Source organism: Seriola aureovittata, chromosome 18 (assembly GCF_021018895.1).
Source record: "Seriola aureovittata isolate HTS-2021-v1 ecotype China chromosome 18, ASM2101889v1, whole genome shotgun sequence".
In the NCBI taxonomy this organism is placed as follows: Eukaryota; Metazoa; Chordata; class Actinopteri; order Carangiformes; family Carangidae; genus Seriola; species Seriola aureovittata.
The window spans coordinates 15,435,336-15,452,017 of NC_079381.1; the positions used below are offsets into that span (position 1 = coordinate 15,435,336).

At 39.2% G+C, this 16,682-nt stretch overlaps 1 protein-coding gene across 2 annotated transcripts in view; it reads right to left on the reverse strand.

Annotated features, from left to right (window-relative positions):
- Positions 1-5,920: 5,920 nt before the first annotated feature.
- The window catches only part of brinp1 (bone morphogenetic protein/retinoic acid inducible neural-specific 1), a 110,764-nt gene continuing 100,002 nt past the window's right edge, over positions 5,921-16,682 (reverse strand). For both annotated transcript variants that reach the window (XM_056403128.1, XM_056403129.1), the window contains exon 8: positions 5,921-12,262. In XM_056403128.1, the coding sequence (XP_056259103.1) occupies positions 11,122-12,262 (1,141 nt within the window). In that variant the 3' untranslated portion in view covers positions 5,921-11,121. The remainder of the gene's footprint in view (positions 12,263-16,682) is intronic.

Genomic DNA, 16,682 nt, shown 5'->3' on the forward strand with positions numbered 1-16,682 from the left:
AATTATCATGAGTTCATTTACTCAGATTGCAATGTTGCTCGGAAATTCAGAGAGCCTCTAGGCAGAGATACAACTATTTGAACTGCATGAGTGTTGGTGCTGTAAGTGTGGCTCATGTGCGGCACTTCATATTAGAATTCATGTCATAGGGATCAGATGCAGTGGCTGGTGAGACGAAAGTGGCAGAAACATCAGAAACAGTGATATACGTGAAGATCAGATCCAGTGTGATACCATTACAATGGGTCTTTTCATGTACAGAGCAAATCATGTCTATTTAGTGGCAAGAAATCTTACCAAAGGGTTCAGATGCAATATCTATATGAATACCGAATATGCAGATAATAAAATGTAAGGGTTACAACAAAGCCGCTGAAATCCTTTATGATCATCAAAGCTCTTCGTGTTTCCAGTGTTACTGATGCTTTGGTCTGGCTGTGTGTCATCCATGGATTTTTCTAATTATGTGACACTGACATATTGAATTGTAACATATCATATTTGCATTTAATGAGGTAAAAAAAACAACATGAACAATGTGCAAGCTCACAAGAATATGTTATGGACAGTGTAAGCACAATGAGAGTTGGGCAAAGACTCATATTTATGTTCTTTCCACAACCACCCAAAATTTATCCGACCACATTTATTCACTGTAATCAAACTCTGAATGTTCCTTCTGAGCTTTGAATAGAAAAGTTTTTTGAAAGTTCTTGTTAGGGAATTGAAAGGATTGGGCACAGCTCCCATTCTTTGGGAAATAATAACCCTTGTGAGAGCATTTTCACATGTGCAGCAATGTGTTTGAATAAGGATACTTTCTTTTGTGTTCCTCTCTTATAAACAGGAACATGTCAAGGTGCTTGTTCACTGCTCTGTCTTGCCATTGCTTTAGTTTTGCAAATGCAAAATCGGTGTCTGGCTGTGAGGATATTTTCATTCTTTCCCTGCTCAACTGAAAATTTCTGTAGTTCATCTGTGAACTCAAATGTGAAAGAGGATTTTGGAAAACACCTCTCCGTGCTGCACTATGCATCCCACTGTATGTTAAGGTAAACAATCAGGGGATGTGACTTAGGATAACTGAAACCTTGGATAGCTTATTCTATGACAACAGTCAGATTACGGTGCAGTGCTCGTGTGCAAAGTGGCTTATCTACACATCTTGACATTTTTCTTTCAGCTTACATACCAGGGTCTTCAATCTTAACGGTCTTGGATGCTGAAGACGGGCTGCAGAGGAGGCATAGCGTGGCGAAAAGCATCAACTTCCCTTTCCAACTTGAACCCCTCCTTCCAACCTTACCACCCACAAGAGTAGAGTAGCACCCTAAAGTGACCACATTCCTCAGAAATGGCAGGACATTTGAAACACTGTGTGTGATCCCACCTACAGTGAGAAGAAAAAGGTCATGCAGACCGCTGAGCCACAGCAACAGTATGGCATAGATAAGACATCAAACACATACCAGGCCTGTTCATGTACTTGCTCCCACTTAGACATATGGACGCACCAAACACAAATGACGAGGTGCACACAGATTGGGGAAGACTGGGTTACATGTTACCGGGCAAGAACATCTGGTGTGCCACTGTAACATGGCTGTAACATGAAAGAGAAGGACAAGACATATATATCTATATAGATATATATGACAGCCAAGGAAATTTTGATGTTTTTATATTTTTTATGTAATGTAGCTATTTGAACAGATGCTTGGCTTTCTATTGTGTTCAAATCGAATTATCATAAAAGCTTTTCCTCAGTTTCTATGCAAAAACTTCTAAAAGTTCAAATCACAGCTTGAGATGACAGAACCATTTTCTTTGAAAAGAGGAACTCTGGGTAACTAAACAGTCAGTCATGCCCATCAAATCAAGTTTTACCCTTGAAAATCATTATGTTCATTCCTCCTTCATTCCAGAAGGTAATGTTTTTAAAAACCTTCCATTTACCTACAAAAATGTTTGCAGTGCATACGTACAGAAAACAAAGCCAATCTCAGTGTACCCAGCACATGACGTGATAATATAGCGTAACAATAATTAACAAAATTTTGTATTTATATCCTGGTAGATACAAAGCTGTTAAAATATAGGCTATATACACTCATTCGGCACTTTATTAGGAACATCTTTATGCCTACTTATTCATGAAATTATCCAATTATTGAACCATGTGGAAGCAGTGCAATGCATAACATCATGCAGACACAGGTCAGGAGTCTCAGTCAATGTTCACATCAAACATCAGAATATGGAAGAACTGTGATCTCCATGACTCTGACTGTAGCATGATCGTTGGTGCCAGACAGGCTGGTTTAAGTATTTCTGAAACTGCTGATCTCCTGGGATTTTCCCTGACAACAGAAAACAGGCTCTAGAGTTCACTCCGAATGGTGTGAAAAACAAGTCAGCAGCTCTGACTTGATTTTCAAGTGAGCGGCAGTTCTGTGGACGGAAACGTCTCATTGATGAGAGAGGTCAGAGGAGAACGGGCAAACTGGTTAAAGCTGACAGAAAGGCGACGGTAATTCAGATTACCACTCTTTACAACTGCGGTGAGCAGCAAAGCTTCTCAGAATGCACAACACGTCGAACCTTGAGGCGGATGGGCTACAACTGCAGAAAATCACCACGTCAGGTTCCACTCCTATCAGCCGAGAACAGAAATATGAGGCCGCAGTGGGAACAGGCAAAACTGGACAGGTGAAGACTGGAAACGCGTAGCCTGGCTTGATGAATCTGGATTTCTGCTCGGGAGCGCAGATGGTAAGGTCCGAATTTGGCATAAACAGCATGAATCCTCGGACCAAAATGTCTTGTGTCAACCATCCAGGCTGGTGGTGGTGGTGGATCTGAATCCAACGGAAGACCTTTGGGATGTGGTAGAATGAGAGACTCTCAGCATGAATGTTCAGCTGACGGATCTGTGAAAATTATGTCATATAACAAATTGCAAAATAAATATATAAAGATAATAAATAAATATATGTCTAAGTGCCTTCTGAGTGTTTCATTGACACATTTTACAGTACTTACTTACTTACTTATTTTGAGCAGCTGACATGCAGAACTCCAAAATCTGTCCCCCAGTGTATCTGACAAAATATGGAATATCTGTGCAGGGAGGGGTAGTTAGCAGCTAGGGTTAACATAAGATGTTTGTTTTTGTTATCACCATTCGCTTTGAAGCGCTGTAGCCTTATAGAAAATCGTCCACATGCAGTGGTGGATGGAAAAAAATGTAGACTCCTGCTACTTTCTAATCATTCCATGTGTAAATACCTTCTTGTCACTGAATGAACAGAAATGGAAGATAACTATTCATCGCAAACTTTAAGAAAAGGAAATATCAAAATGTAGGGCATATGATATAGCTGCATATCAAGTAGACTACACTGCTGGAGCTAGCAATGTTAGCATGCTAATTATGCTAGACTGCAAAAAAAAGGTTTTATTCTTTCAACCACTTTCTCTCTTTTAAACGACAAACTTCCCATGTACAACAGTTTTTGTCTGTGTAATGGGAGAATAAACAATTTTTTTTATGCAGCAAAAAAATGAAATGAAAATATGCCCAATTTCATAGCATCATGTGAATCCTTTGTGAACTCTAATAACTGCGTAATAGCAGCGCAAAGAGTGTTTTTCAATAGTGCATATGATATCATTGGCTCTCAGTGTGAGGAGACTGTCGTCTTTTACGTAATCTCTGTCTTGGCATTTAATTTGTTAAAAAAACACCTCAAGGCAGCATACTGTAACTTTGGTAGTAAGTTTGTTATAATATACACACATTTTAATATGCAAAGCTATAATACCATATAATAGTATTGTGCATATAATGCTGGTACACATTATAACAAATCAGGCAGATTAAAAAAAATGTGCCGTGTGGTGACAGAATTACTACTTGCCTGTTCACCACTGACAAAGTTGTTATAATTTATATCAATAATCATTGCTAGAATTGTAATAATCATTGTGAATGTGTGCAGTAGGGGGCACTGCTGCTATTACCGAACAAGAATGTTCAAAAACCTCGGCTATCATCACTTTGTCTTTTGCTTTGGCATTGTAAAAGTGATTTGTCTAAACCAGGGGTCAGATTTGGTAAGGTGAAAATGTGTGGGGGCCGACCATTCAGCCTGACATTCTTTGAACCATTAACATTAAATACAAATTAACTATTTTATGAAATTTTTATTGCAAATGGCATACTTCATTTTTTTTTTCATTTTCAAGTTTTTGCCAAAATCACTCTGCCTTTCATATTTGAAGACCACATAAAATGAAGAAAAAGCCTGTCTGGAAAAAAAACTTTTGGGAAGATGAAACTTATCTAGGTTCATTTGAAACATTACATATTGTTCACTATTAAATGCTCACTGTAAACTTCTAAATTTAAAACAGTGGTACGTGCATATTCAAAACTGTGGTCTTGATCATCACAAAAAAATCAATTCACTGAGATTTTAGAATTTATTCACCTCAGAGGACTAAACACATATCTTGCCTGCACTAATGTGAAGGGTGATACTGAGATCTCCACTGCAGTATGTAGGCCTAGTCCAGGTCTGGCTCAAAAACAGTGGTTTTGATGCGCAAGACGTCACGCAGGTGAGAGTCACTTAGTCTCGTCCTCACGCGGCTCTTGTTAATGTTCATAACCGAGAATGTCTTCTCGCACAAGTATGTCGAGCCAAACAAGCTCAGCATTTTCTTAGCAAATGTTTGAATCTCTTGGAACCTGCTTTCATCCAGCTGGTAGAAGTTGACAAGAGGGAGCTGTTGGTGCCGACTGCTTCGTAATTCAGTAGAATAATACTCCGATTTCCACTTGTCCTGGAAGCGGCGGCCCTCGCTGTCAACTTTTCTTTTTTTAGTTACAGTCGCCATGTCAGAAATGGGCTGAAAGGATCACACAAGGGTCACGGCGGCGAGAGTGCGGCCACAGGTCTACTATCTTCTGGTGAAATGTAAAATAGCTTTTTTTGTACGCGTGTATCTTATACTGTGGTCAACAGTGCTGGCGGGCCGCATATTATTGATTTTATGACAGAGGCTGCGGGCCGGTGAAAATTTGAACACGGGCCACAATTGGCCCCCGGGCCAGACTTTGGACATGCCTGGTCTAAACACACCCAGTATTAACACGTAAGTATTGTGTTGATGTGGTTTCAACAATGACACTTCCATTAAAAGAACTTAGATGTTTTTAATGATGCCATCAACACTTAAAATGTATGTACCACTGGATCTTTGTTTGTACAATATATGTCATGTGTATTTATTTTTCATAAAATGGCCACCAAAAATAATGCAACAACAGCTCAGTGTTCTGAATTCCATCCACACAGCCCATGGTGTTGCAAGTGTCAGGAAATGGCTTACAAATCGCTCACATTTCACCATGGGCCCATAGTTTGGATGTATACACATTGGACTTCTGCTCTGATGCTGGTGGCCAGCGCTGCTTTTAGCCACTTGAGTACAAAGACAAAAACAGGAAATGATGAAGTGGATGAAAGGATGGACAGAACTATTAGGTCTGTATGATACCAAATCTGGTGGTGATAAATGCCCCTGACTTACTTGGTTTGAATCCTTGAGCCCGAGCATTAGTTCTTTCCTTGCAGGCAGCAAACAATAAAATGTGAAGTCACAAAAAGAACTGGTTGGCCAGAGGAAGAAATCTTTGTTATCAGCAAACATCAGAGACAGGATAATGCTCATGGTGAGAATCTCCTGTAGAACCACAGACTCTCGTTAAGAGAAGGTATTTTGTCATACATTGACCAGGACACTAAAATTAGTTCGCTCTTAGGATTTGTCTACACAGAGTATGTACTGCTTTGTTGTGTGCTACATACTCTTGTAGTTCCTATAAAAGGGAAATGGTACAAACAAGCCTTGCTCTTCTTATTAAATATAGCCTTTTAATGAGAAATAGATTATAATATGAAACATTCATTTGAAATAAGCTGATATAATGATCCCAACAGAACAGCAAAAAAGTACATAGGCAAGGTATTAGGTGTAAAAATCTTCAGACATAGTAATGGATACATGTAAGCAACACTGTGGTAGCATAATGCCATACGAGTAAATGTGCTTGTTTTATGGACCTTGCAAGTGGCTCAAAACTAAATTGTAATGTACAGTATGTTTTGACAATATAAAAACAGTCATAAATTGTCATGAATCTAATTAGATACATAAGACATGGGTGCCCTGTACTTTGTGCTAGTGTACTCAAATAGAGGGCTTTTTTTTGAAGTAGTCTTTGTATTCCCTTTCAATACTGTTATATTTTTATAATATCGTTACTGTAGCAGAGCATTGTTACTGTAACAGAGTTAATATTTACAGATATATTGTACAACAGGGGACAAAAAAATAGCCACCATAACTTCAAGTCATCCTTTGTCTCTGTCTGGTGGTTGCATTCCCCACATGCACAAACCTCCTTGAAGCTTAGTCCTCAGGAGGAGATGAAAAGTGTGTTTTTGATCATGTATGGTCTTCAATTCTGAAGCGAATTCAGTGTCACTCTTCTGTGTAACATCTAAATGTTTTCTCCAGCTCTAAACATGTTAAAGGGATAGATAACAGGCACTTAATAATAATAATATTAATAATGAAAATAATAATACTAATAATACTAATAATACTAATAAGGTAACAATTCATTTGGATACTCCAATGTTGATGCTGAACAATCAATTCTCGTATTTACTGCATCTCTATTGATTACAGGATTGTGGCCATCTAGGTTTAGCACCAGTATGTCAGAATTAGCTCTACATCAGCTTAAGCAAATCCATTATGAGATACTGTCATGGCATGCAAATGTTAGCAATGGATGCTAACATATCTGCAAAACTGTAAAAGCACTACAATATTAGCATGAGCAAGCAAATAAGCTCAAAACTGAGCCTGACAAACTTCATCAATACCACAGATCTTTGAAACGGCTGCCCTCTAGAGAAGTTGGCGTTTGCCTCGGCAGCAGCAGGATGCGACTCTGCGGCCACAGCTGCCTTCTACACCCCAACAGATGCACTAGTCACGATACAGTACATTCAAATTCAATCCACCCGTCCGGGCGCCCCTCTTTCCTCGCTGCTGCTGTTTACTTCAGGCCAGCGCTGTCATCCTTTCGCACACAATATCATACCAGTGATGACTGCTCACTCTTTGAAAAGCAGCTTCAGAGGTATTGAGCTATTAATCTGACAAAGATAAAGACTGATGAAAACTGTGTACGGTGAGATCAATTTAATAACATAGAGCTGAGCCTGACAAGCTGAGCCTTAGTCATCCTAAACTGGCCACCACATATGCACTAACATACAATGGAAATCAAGACAATTGAATCACCTGAAATCCATTAGATTTTGGAGTGATACATTATTGTTACATAATAAATAAGTGACTAAGTTGTTATTTATAAAGCACCTCTCAAGTGTTAAAAGACTGACAACAGTAAAATAAACTATAAGGACAATCATTGTCACACAAAGCCAGACATGATTCCGTTTGCCTACACCATGTCCAGAATGCACATCGAGAGACAACTATTAAAGTTGTGATTGCGGATGTAGTGAATTTTTTCTACTCTTTATTATACTGCAGATTTAACGCTAAATGGATAAAATTGCAATTTCACTCATCGATCTACACTCAATAACCCATAATCACAAAAATCTGTCTGTTTGTAAGTCGGTTCTTTACAAAAGTATTCAGACCCATGATTCTGTACTTTGTGGAAGCCCCTGTGGTAGCAATTAACAGCTTCCAGTCTCTACAAGCTTTGCACACCTAGATTTGAGCAGTTTATCCCATTCTTCCCGGCAGATCCTCTTAAGTGCCATCAGACTGGATGGGACGCGTCTGAACTGCCATCTTCAGGTCTCCAAACAGATTTTCTATGAAGCTTAAGTCTGGGGCTTTGGTTTGGCCTCTCACTGACAGTCAGAGAATTGTCCTGAAGCCACTCCAGTGTTGTCTTGGCTGTATGCTTAGTTGTGCTGACAGCTGAACTGTCACCTCACCTGTACACTACACCACATTTTCTTCAAGGACCTCACTGTATTTGGCTGTATTCATCCTTCTGACCTGGCTTCCCTGTCCCTGCCACTGTCTGGAGGATGGTATGAGCCAGATGATGAGCAGTGCCTGGTCTTCACCAGACATGGTGCTTGGATTTCAGACCAAAAACTTTTGTTTCATCACATAGGGTGTCATATGCCTTTTACTCAAAGAAGCTTCCATGTAGCAACTCTACAATAAAGGCCTGATTGTGAGTTGGACATCCTTCAGGCAGGTTCTACAGAGGAGATGCTCTGTTAGAGTGACCTTTGGGTTCTTGGTCACCTCCCTTGACCAAGGTCCTTCTTGCCCTGTTATTCAGTTTAGCTGGGGGAGCAACTCTAGGAAGAGTCCTGGTGGTTCCAATCCTCTTCCATTTCACAATTACTGAGGCCACTGTGCTCCTGGGAACGCTCAGAACTTGCCTCACCACTGTTTTATCAAGAAGATCTACTGAGAATTCCTTGGAGTTCATGGTTTGTGTCCTGACACGCAGTGCGAATTGTGGGACCCTGTGTGTGGCTTTCTTAACTATTTCCAACTCAATTTGCCACAGGTGGACTCCAATCAAGTCCTAAACACATCTCAAGCATAGTGAACAAGATGCACCTGATGATTTGCTGTTCCACAGCAAAAAGTCTCAATACTTTATAAGTGAGAGATTTCTGTTTTTAGCTTTAAATCGATTCACAAAAATGTGTAAAAGCATATTTTGACTTTGGGTTATTGAGTGTAGACTGATCAGCAGAAATGGCAATTTTATCCATTTAAAATTAAATCTATGACACAATAAAGTGTGCAAAAAGTGAAGGGGTCTGAATACTTAACTAAGCCACTGTATGTCCCTAAAGTTTTGTTCCAGAGCTGCTGCAATTTGTTGTTTCAATTGTTGCCCCAACTTTGGCCACTGTATTCAAGAGGTGTTGAATCCTTTGAGGAATTCCAAAGCTGGTTTCCAGTTTCGTTGTTGCCCCCCCTCCCACAAACACACACATTTATGTCACAGCCCACAATTGTTATCCTGAGATATATTACATATCTCTGTTTACAGCTAACCCTGCAAGTAATCTTATCACAATGTAAGACAGCAATTACTTAAAAGTACACAAAAATTAAACAAACAATACCAAAGCAACCGAACTATAGCAACATCGAGAGACCAACAGACACAAAGAAAACAAGAAGAAAAACTGGAAAAGTATGAGTTTTTAGATGTCATTCTAAAAGCTTGCAACCGGGCTGGCAGCTTTTACACTGGGATGGTGTTTGAGTGACATGGCGGAAAATATTAAGTCGCCTCTTTTTTTCTTCTTTTTTTTTCTTTTTTAAACCCATGTATGGCTGAGACAGTTAAGTTGTACAACATGGGGGACCTTGCCTTTCTTGTTAATGAACATGCAAGTAATGGACTGGACCTACAAAAAGTCATCGGTAATATCAATGTTTCAGCATCGGATTACCCAAATAAAGAGTGACCAAAAATAGACACTGTAGGTAGTGTTTCATATTTAACTTTGATGATTGAGGGTCTTAAACAAGTTGCAGCTCTGTTGGTGTTTCCAGCAACATGCAAACAAAAAGTTAAAATTTCATATCTGGAAAGAAAAACAGACATTTTTACATGTGGGCATAAAAGCTTACAGATTACTCACTGCCAAAAAGGTATTTTAAGCTTTAATATAACCATTTCTTCTTCTTCTTTTTTTTTTTTTTTTCCTGTGACACAACATCGAAATTCAATGGCTTTCAACACAATTCGTATCCAACATAAATATGCCCTCTCTTGTCATCTGCCTTTTTGCTGTGTTCTTATCTGAAATCAACTGAGAGAATAAAACAAAAAAACACACAAATGGGACAATTCTTTTCCATGTTATGAAGTAAGTTCTAAGTGAAACAGGGATGAACTTTATGTCTTACTTATGTCTACCTCAGGGAAGTGTATGGCTTTAAGTTGTCTTGCAAATGTGCCCGAACGATGAATGTTTACATTTTGCTCTTGGTGCTGAAAAGCTCCACAAATCAGCAGTCACAACATGTACATTTTGCAAAGCTGTACAAAATAGCATTGATTGTTAAATCTTCAGACCACAATATTGCACTCACGCACCAGGAGGTACTGCCTTGTGAAAAACACAGCTTGAATTTCAAACACGGGAAGAAGCGCTCCAAATGCAAGATTCAGCTTAGACTGGAGTCAATCTCAAATGACACATTCAATTAACGAACAGCAATAAGCATCAAGCCAAAAAAAGGTATGTGCACACTTGCACACTCACATACACACACATTCACTCACATATATATGTATATATAAACAGCTGGCTTTTGTTATTTGACATGACTATCCATTACTGCCCTGCTGTGTGCCTTATGTGTCAGAACAATGACAGAGTGCCTCATAACTCACAAAGAGCAATGCAGATTCACTGTGGGTTTGAAATGTAATAAAGAGTCTATAAGTAATGTGTTGACTACTTATTCTCTAGGGCTATTTAATCCTTACAATGTATAAACATCTTTAATATTAAACTGTCCATTATGTCTGAAATATTTTGCACATTAGCTGAAATAAAAGGATATCTGGTCTGCCCTTGTGTTATGTCATTATTCCTTTAAAAATGTTTTTTTCTCAGTAAAGAATGGCAGTTTCAGATATAACCTTTGATCCCTCAGAGTAAAATCAAGGCCTCTTTTTCACCAGTACATAGATTTAATATTTCTTTTTTTTTTCTTTCTCTCTCTTTTAAGTTCTTTAAGGGAATGACAGACATGCTGGGACAAATATGATACAGTCCTTATAGTGGTTCCATTAATCTTCGTTATCCGCCTGAAATGCTTTTCATCACTGCCTTTTTCCTTTTTCTCTTTAAGAATTCTGCTTACAAAGTTAATATTACATCAAAAGGCAGAAAAGGTCCAAAAATGAAAAAGAGAAAACAAAATTAAGATTAATATCCCCTTATAGTTCATTTGTTGGGTTGTTTGTGTTTAGTTTGCTCTCTTGTTTTAATGTTATTATGTTCAGCAGAGTTTAGCAGTCAGGTGATCTGATTGTTTTAGTATCTCTGTGCTGTACATGTCCAAGGCATGATTAACTCGAATCATTTCGCTGTTGTTGAGCTTGAGCCTATGCTTTAGCATACAAGAGAAGAGGTCCAGCTGGGGTTTGCCAGGTGCAGATGGAGGGGCTAGGCGGTTAATCCGATCCCTAATGTCCAGTAGCAGGAGCATAACAGATGAGGATGAGTAGAACTGAGTTCCTTGAGTGTACGACTGGTTAACCTGCTGCACAGCACTACGGAGCAGGTCGGCATTAAAGCGCAGGCTGTAGCCGAACACTTGGATATCAGATATTTTTATATAGATCTGGCGCTTGTTAGGGTCTGCAAGGTCCACTGGGCCCTGTCCTGTGTCATTGCGTAGGCCGGTCGGGATCTTAGCACGGCTACGCAGGTAGATGTGCACGGTCTCGAAGAAGGTCTTCCACCGGTTGCCAAGCAGGAGAGTCCAGTTGAAGCACTGGGAGTTCTGCAGTCGTACTTTTTCCCAGCGTGGGTAACCATGTTCACCAAAGGGCATGCTCCAACCTTCTGAGTGACTACCACTGAATGGGTTGACGTAAACAAAAAACATGGGGTCGATACTGCTGTTTCGCATCTGGCAGATCTTCATTGATAGACCGATAATCATGTGAAGGTAGTCCATCCGGTTTTTGTTACTTTTGAGAGTCAGGGACATGCGCTTACGCCATCGAGGGTCAAAGAATGTCTCTAGGCGGATCTCATTACTGATGAAAGTAGTATGAATGTACAGTCGGGAATCCATTTTCTGTAACAGGTATTTGAGTTCCAGGTCCTGAAAGTCCAGATCAGTTTCAAAGCTGATGAACTGCTCACTACGTTCTGAGTCCACATTCTGGGGCTCACAGCGACCACGGTACAACTTGTAGCCCTTGTTGCAGGAGCCGCATTGTGAGATGTTGGCGAGGCTGCACATGGCACAGCTGTTGTTGCCACCTATGACACAAGGGATGGGTCGTTGGCACAGGGTGACACCTGTGTGGCACACGCATGTCCTTTGGCTCTCCAGGAAGGTTCCCCAGAACCCATTCTCATTGCAGTAGAGGAAGGACTGAACCCTGTTGAGCCACTGCATCACAGACCTACAAAGAGAGAAGGAAAAAAAATGGATAGAGGCATTAACAGTGGTCAGATGGAAAGCACCAATGCTGGCAAATCTTCCACAGCATACCATGGTTTTTGTTCATTTTTTTTCCCAGAAGACCTTTGGTTTTCATTCATCTCTGTAAAAATGCATTGTTGAACTGTGTTTTAATTTTGTGTAAATGCACTTGAATAAAATGTTGAAAAACATTTGACCCTTTCCACTGTTATACCACTCAATGGTACAGTAGCATACAGTAACTGACAAAAATAAACCTTTAATGAAGTTAACTGGGGTAGATTACTGTAATGTACCTATGTCAAGTAAGATAAAGTGTGTGCAAGTTGACTTAACCAAATGGCTTCAAGGTATAAAAACATATTAAAATGTTAAAAATCAATGAAATACAGTGCTTTGTTAAATTGTGGCATTAATGTATATATAAAAAAACATCTAGTCTAGATAGTGAATAGGATGATTTCTTCCCTTCAAGAAGGAGGAGTTGGGTTATTTCACACGAGTGGAAGACATTATTTGCTATTCTTATCTTGTCTCTTTATTTCCCCTAAGGCATCTTCTCTTGTCATCTTGACAGTCCTGGAACTTCTTTTCTGAGTATAGGAGGTTAATTCTGAATCCTGATTTTTGAGAGAGGAGAGCTAGTCAAGGTTAGCTTGACATGTTAATGAACCTAAGCATTAACTATGATGGATGACATTGCATTCTCAGCAGGCCAGCAAGCCCCCAAGCTATACCCAAAATGAGCCCAGAACAGATCACCTATAGAGGACAATGGAAGCACAGAGATGGATCCTGATAACTCTGCCTTCATACTGATGGGATAAAGTGACGGTGTGATATGATTTTCATGATCCCATATTCCCACACCTTTTCCCAAATATTAAGGCTTTTGAGGTCTGCATTTTCAGTGGTAACTGAATGGCTGGAAATCAATTCAGTGCAGCCTGTAGATTGTTGTCTTGTTAATTTCAAGGACTGCATGTAACAACAATAGCTTCTCAGTTGTGATTGGCCTTTCTGGTATGGCAGGCAAGAACTGTTTTACATTTCTTTAAAAATAATTCAATAGTTGTGTTTTAATAAATACTCAACTTTCTGCATGCAAAGTAACCCAACATAGATGTAGTGTTTCATCTACCTTTCACAATTCAGGGCTGTATAAGTCAGTGACATCTTTGTTAATAGTTAACACCAAGTTATCTGAAATGCTGTTAAACTGTTAAATGAAGGAAACTGAATCAATGCTGTGAAACTGCAGAATTTAAATTATGCACTCTTTGTGAGGTTAAAGCGCTTTGGAGGGGTTTGAAATGTATACCAATAAGTCATCAGCATAACATGATATTTTGTACTTTCTGGAGGGACATTGCACAACCTGAGATTGCAAGTTGCTCAATGATAAGCATTAATTGGAGAGGGGAAAGGGGACAATCGTCTCAACATGGTAACGTGACTAGAACTGATGCCCTTAAGCTATACTGAAGAATGAGGATGGGAATAGAGTAATTCCATTTAAACAAACAAATATAGGAACGAATCAAAACTTTGACAAGGACATAACAACTCATCTAAGCTGATTGACTGTAGCTATGAGTTGCGCTGTAATAGGATATATATATATATATATATATATAATATATATATATATATATATATATATATATATATATATCTACTGTATATATAGATATGTGAGTGTGTGTGTCTTGGTGTAAACCGGTCGTTATCATCAACCTGTGGGCTCACTTGCCTGTAAAAACATTTACTGAATCAGAGACACACTTGCATGATTAATTGTTGGGTCAAAACCAACATATCAATTGCCATATTATATATATATATATATATATATATATATATATATATCTATAAGTAGATATAATTAGAATAAAAGAGATTTAATCACTAAAGTCTGGGAAAGAAATGGATACTTAGTGCTGCATATTATGTGCAGCCTGAATAATTTCCTGTACAGTGATAGGTTTTTCCAGGAACTTCTTTCAATGTTTGGAACTTCAGAAAAGGAAAAAAAAAAGATGAAGCCTTGGTAATATTCAAAAGAACATAACTTTATATATGAAGATTTAAAGGTGTTATTTATCTTCTATATATGAAGTGTAATGTCTCTAATTAATCTACTTCTAAGCATTTCTTAATTTAGTATGCTTGAATTTTGCCAACTGTCATTAGCAAAATTTTTGTTTTGCATAAGTCACAAGGTTAGTTTTCTCCATGGACAAAAGCAGACTGGAGAGGAACGCTTGTCTTCATATGGAATCTGATGAAGGAGAAACAGAACAGATGATGCTGATCTCGTTTCTATATTTTGTCAGACTTTAAGTTTGAATTTTCTTTTTCTCTGTGCAGTTTCTTGATTAAAGTGCTGTATAATAGAGGATGTCTGTGAACACATGCTTTGAGTGTCTTTAGATTGTTGTTTTTAGATTTGCATTGTGAAAGTGGCTTTTTTTCTCTCTTGCTCTGCAAATATTTAGTGTGATAGAAAGTGCCACATCTTGGTTGTGTACTAAGGTTTTTTTTGTCGTGATATTTGTTTGCAACATGGCATTACAGACTCTGAGAAAGCCTGAAAGCCTCTGACTCATGCCAAAAACATGAGAGCTGGCAGCCCTTAAATATAAACTACCCTCAGATGTGCATTTTTTCATGTATTTTGTTGTATTCGTGTGGAGCTGCTATTTCTTGAGCTTGTTTGCTTATGTGCACTAGTGTGCTGCTATCTACTTTTGGCTCTTCCTGAGAGATGAAATGTCTTAATCTCCTGGTGCAGGCAGTGTATTTGTGATTTTATATCACTTTCCACTGCAGTGTTGCAGTTTGGCCCAGAGTGTCTTCAGAGAGATGGATGTATCATGTTATCCTCCTCCAGTTTGCTGTCCACTCCAGCATAAATATAAAAAGGAGCTACCAAGTACAGACGTGCCAATACATTGGGTTTACTATATACCGTGGTGAAACATTTGAATGGTAACACTGCCAAGAATATCTGTTAGCGTCATTATTATTTTCAGGGGGCACCGTGAGCACACCGCAGAACTCCTACCTTCTTTTGCAGTTTTGTTTTAATTAGCCATAAGGGAGGCAGAGCAGCAACCATCCTCCATGACTGTCTAGCTTTGAGCTCTATAGGTACTCTTGCCATTACTTGCTAGGCTTACATTAGCTAGTTAGTCTGCTGCTAGTTTTGTAATATTCAGTGAGAGAGTGAGCATGCATTTTACATACAGTAACTGGAAAAAAGGAAACTTTCTGCCTCAAGGTTGCGCAGACTATGTTCTTCCTCACAGGTGTGCTACACATGCCTGTGTTGGCAAAATATACCCATTTGACTTTTCGATTCTTTAACAGTGATTCTTTAACAGCACCTAAAAGAAAATCAGTGTGTATTGTGATGGCACATGCCCTGCCAGTGTGTGAGTGTGTGTGTGTGTGCATGTGAAGCCCAGTCAGCTCTGGAGCACCTGGACCCAGTGCGCCACAGGACATGAAAAGACCCAGCCCTCAGCAAAAAAAGAGATGTTTCCTTGTGCATTAAAACCTGTCACATGTGTCAGTTTACTGGAAAGCCGAATCAGAGCATTAAGCCAGCTCTACTGCAGCCTGTTCCCGCTGTAAGTGAACCACTTGAACATCTTATTGTAGACTGTGTGGCTCTAAATCTGGCTGTAAATATCTTCTTATGGAGGTTACAAGATATCCAGCTGCTTATCCACTGCGGTCAATAACAACTAAAGCTGTTGTCAAGGTGCTGTCTGAAATCATTTCAGCGTTTGGCATCCCGAAATTCATCACGTTTTCTAACGTTTGGCCAGGTGTTAAAGCTTTTATGCATAAACCATAACCAGACCGCTCACCAGCCTGTCTGTGTGGGCGCAAGTGTGTGTGTTTTCTTCCTTTTGTTGGTGTCAGAGGAGCCTGATTGCGAGGCCCACTCAGATCTGGTGCACCTGGGCCTAGTTCTCCCCTAAGGCCCTGCCTTCAGCATGGCTCTCGCTCGGCCATGCCCGCAACCCCATTCTGTTTTGTTTGGCCTTTGGTTTATTTCTACACCTTACAACACCTCTCACTACATTGTTCACACACACATTCACATTTATACCGCTGATGCTACCAACGCATACACCTCACATTCCAAACTATTTCGTTTATTTATTTTTTTGTCACGGCCCACAGGCTAGTTACGACAGGGTGCACTGCACATAAAATCTAATAGACACAGACAAATTTTTAAAAATTTGTAGTCAACTGTCAATCAGTCTAGATATGTAGATGTGTCCACCAAACCTGCAATACATAACTCACTGTTCAATTTGTTAGGTTTTATCAATTTTTTTTTTTTTCTATATCTCAGCTCTAATAAACATTTGATACCAATA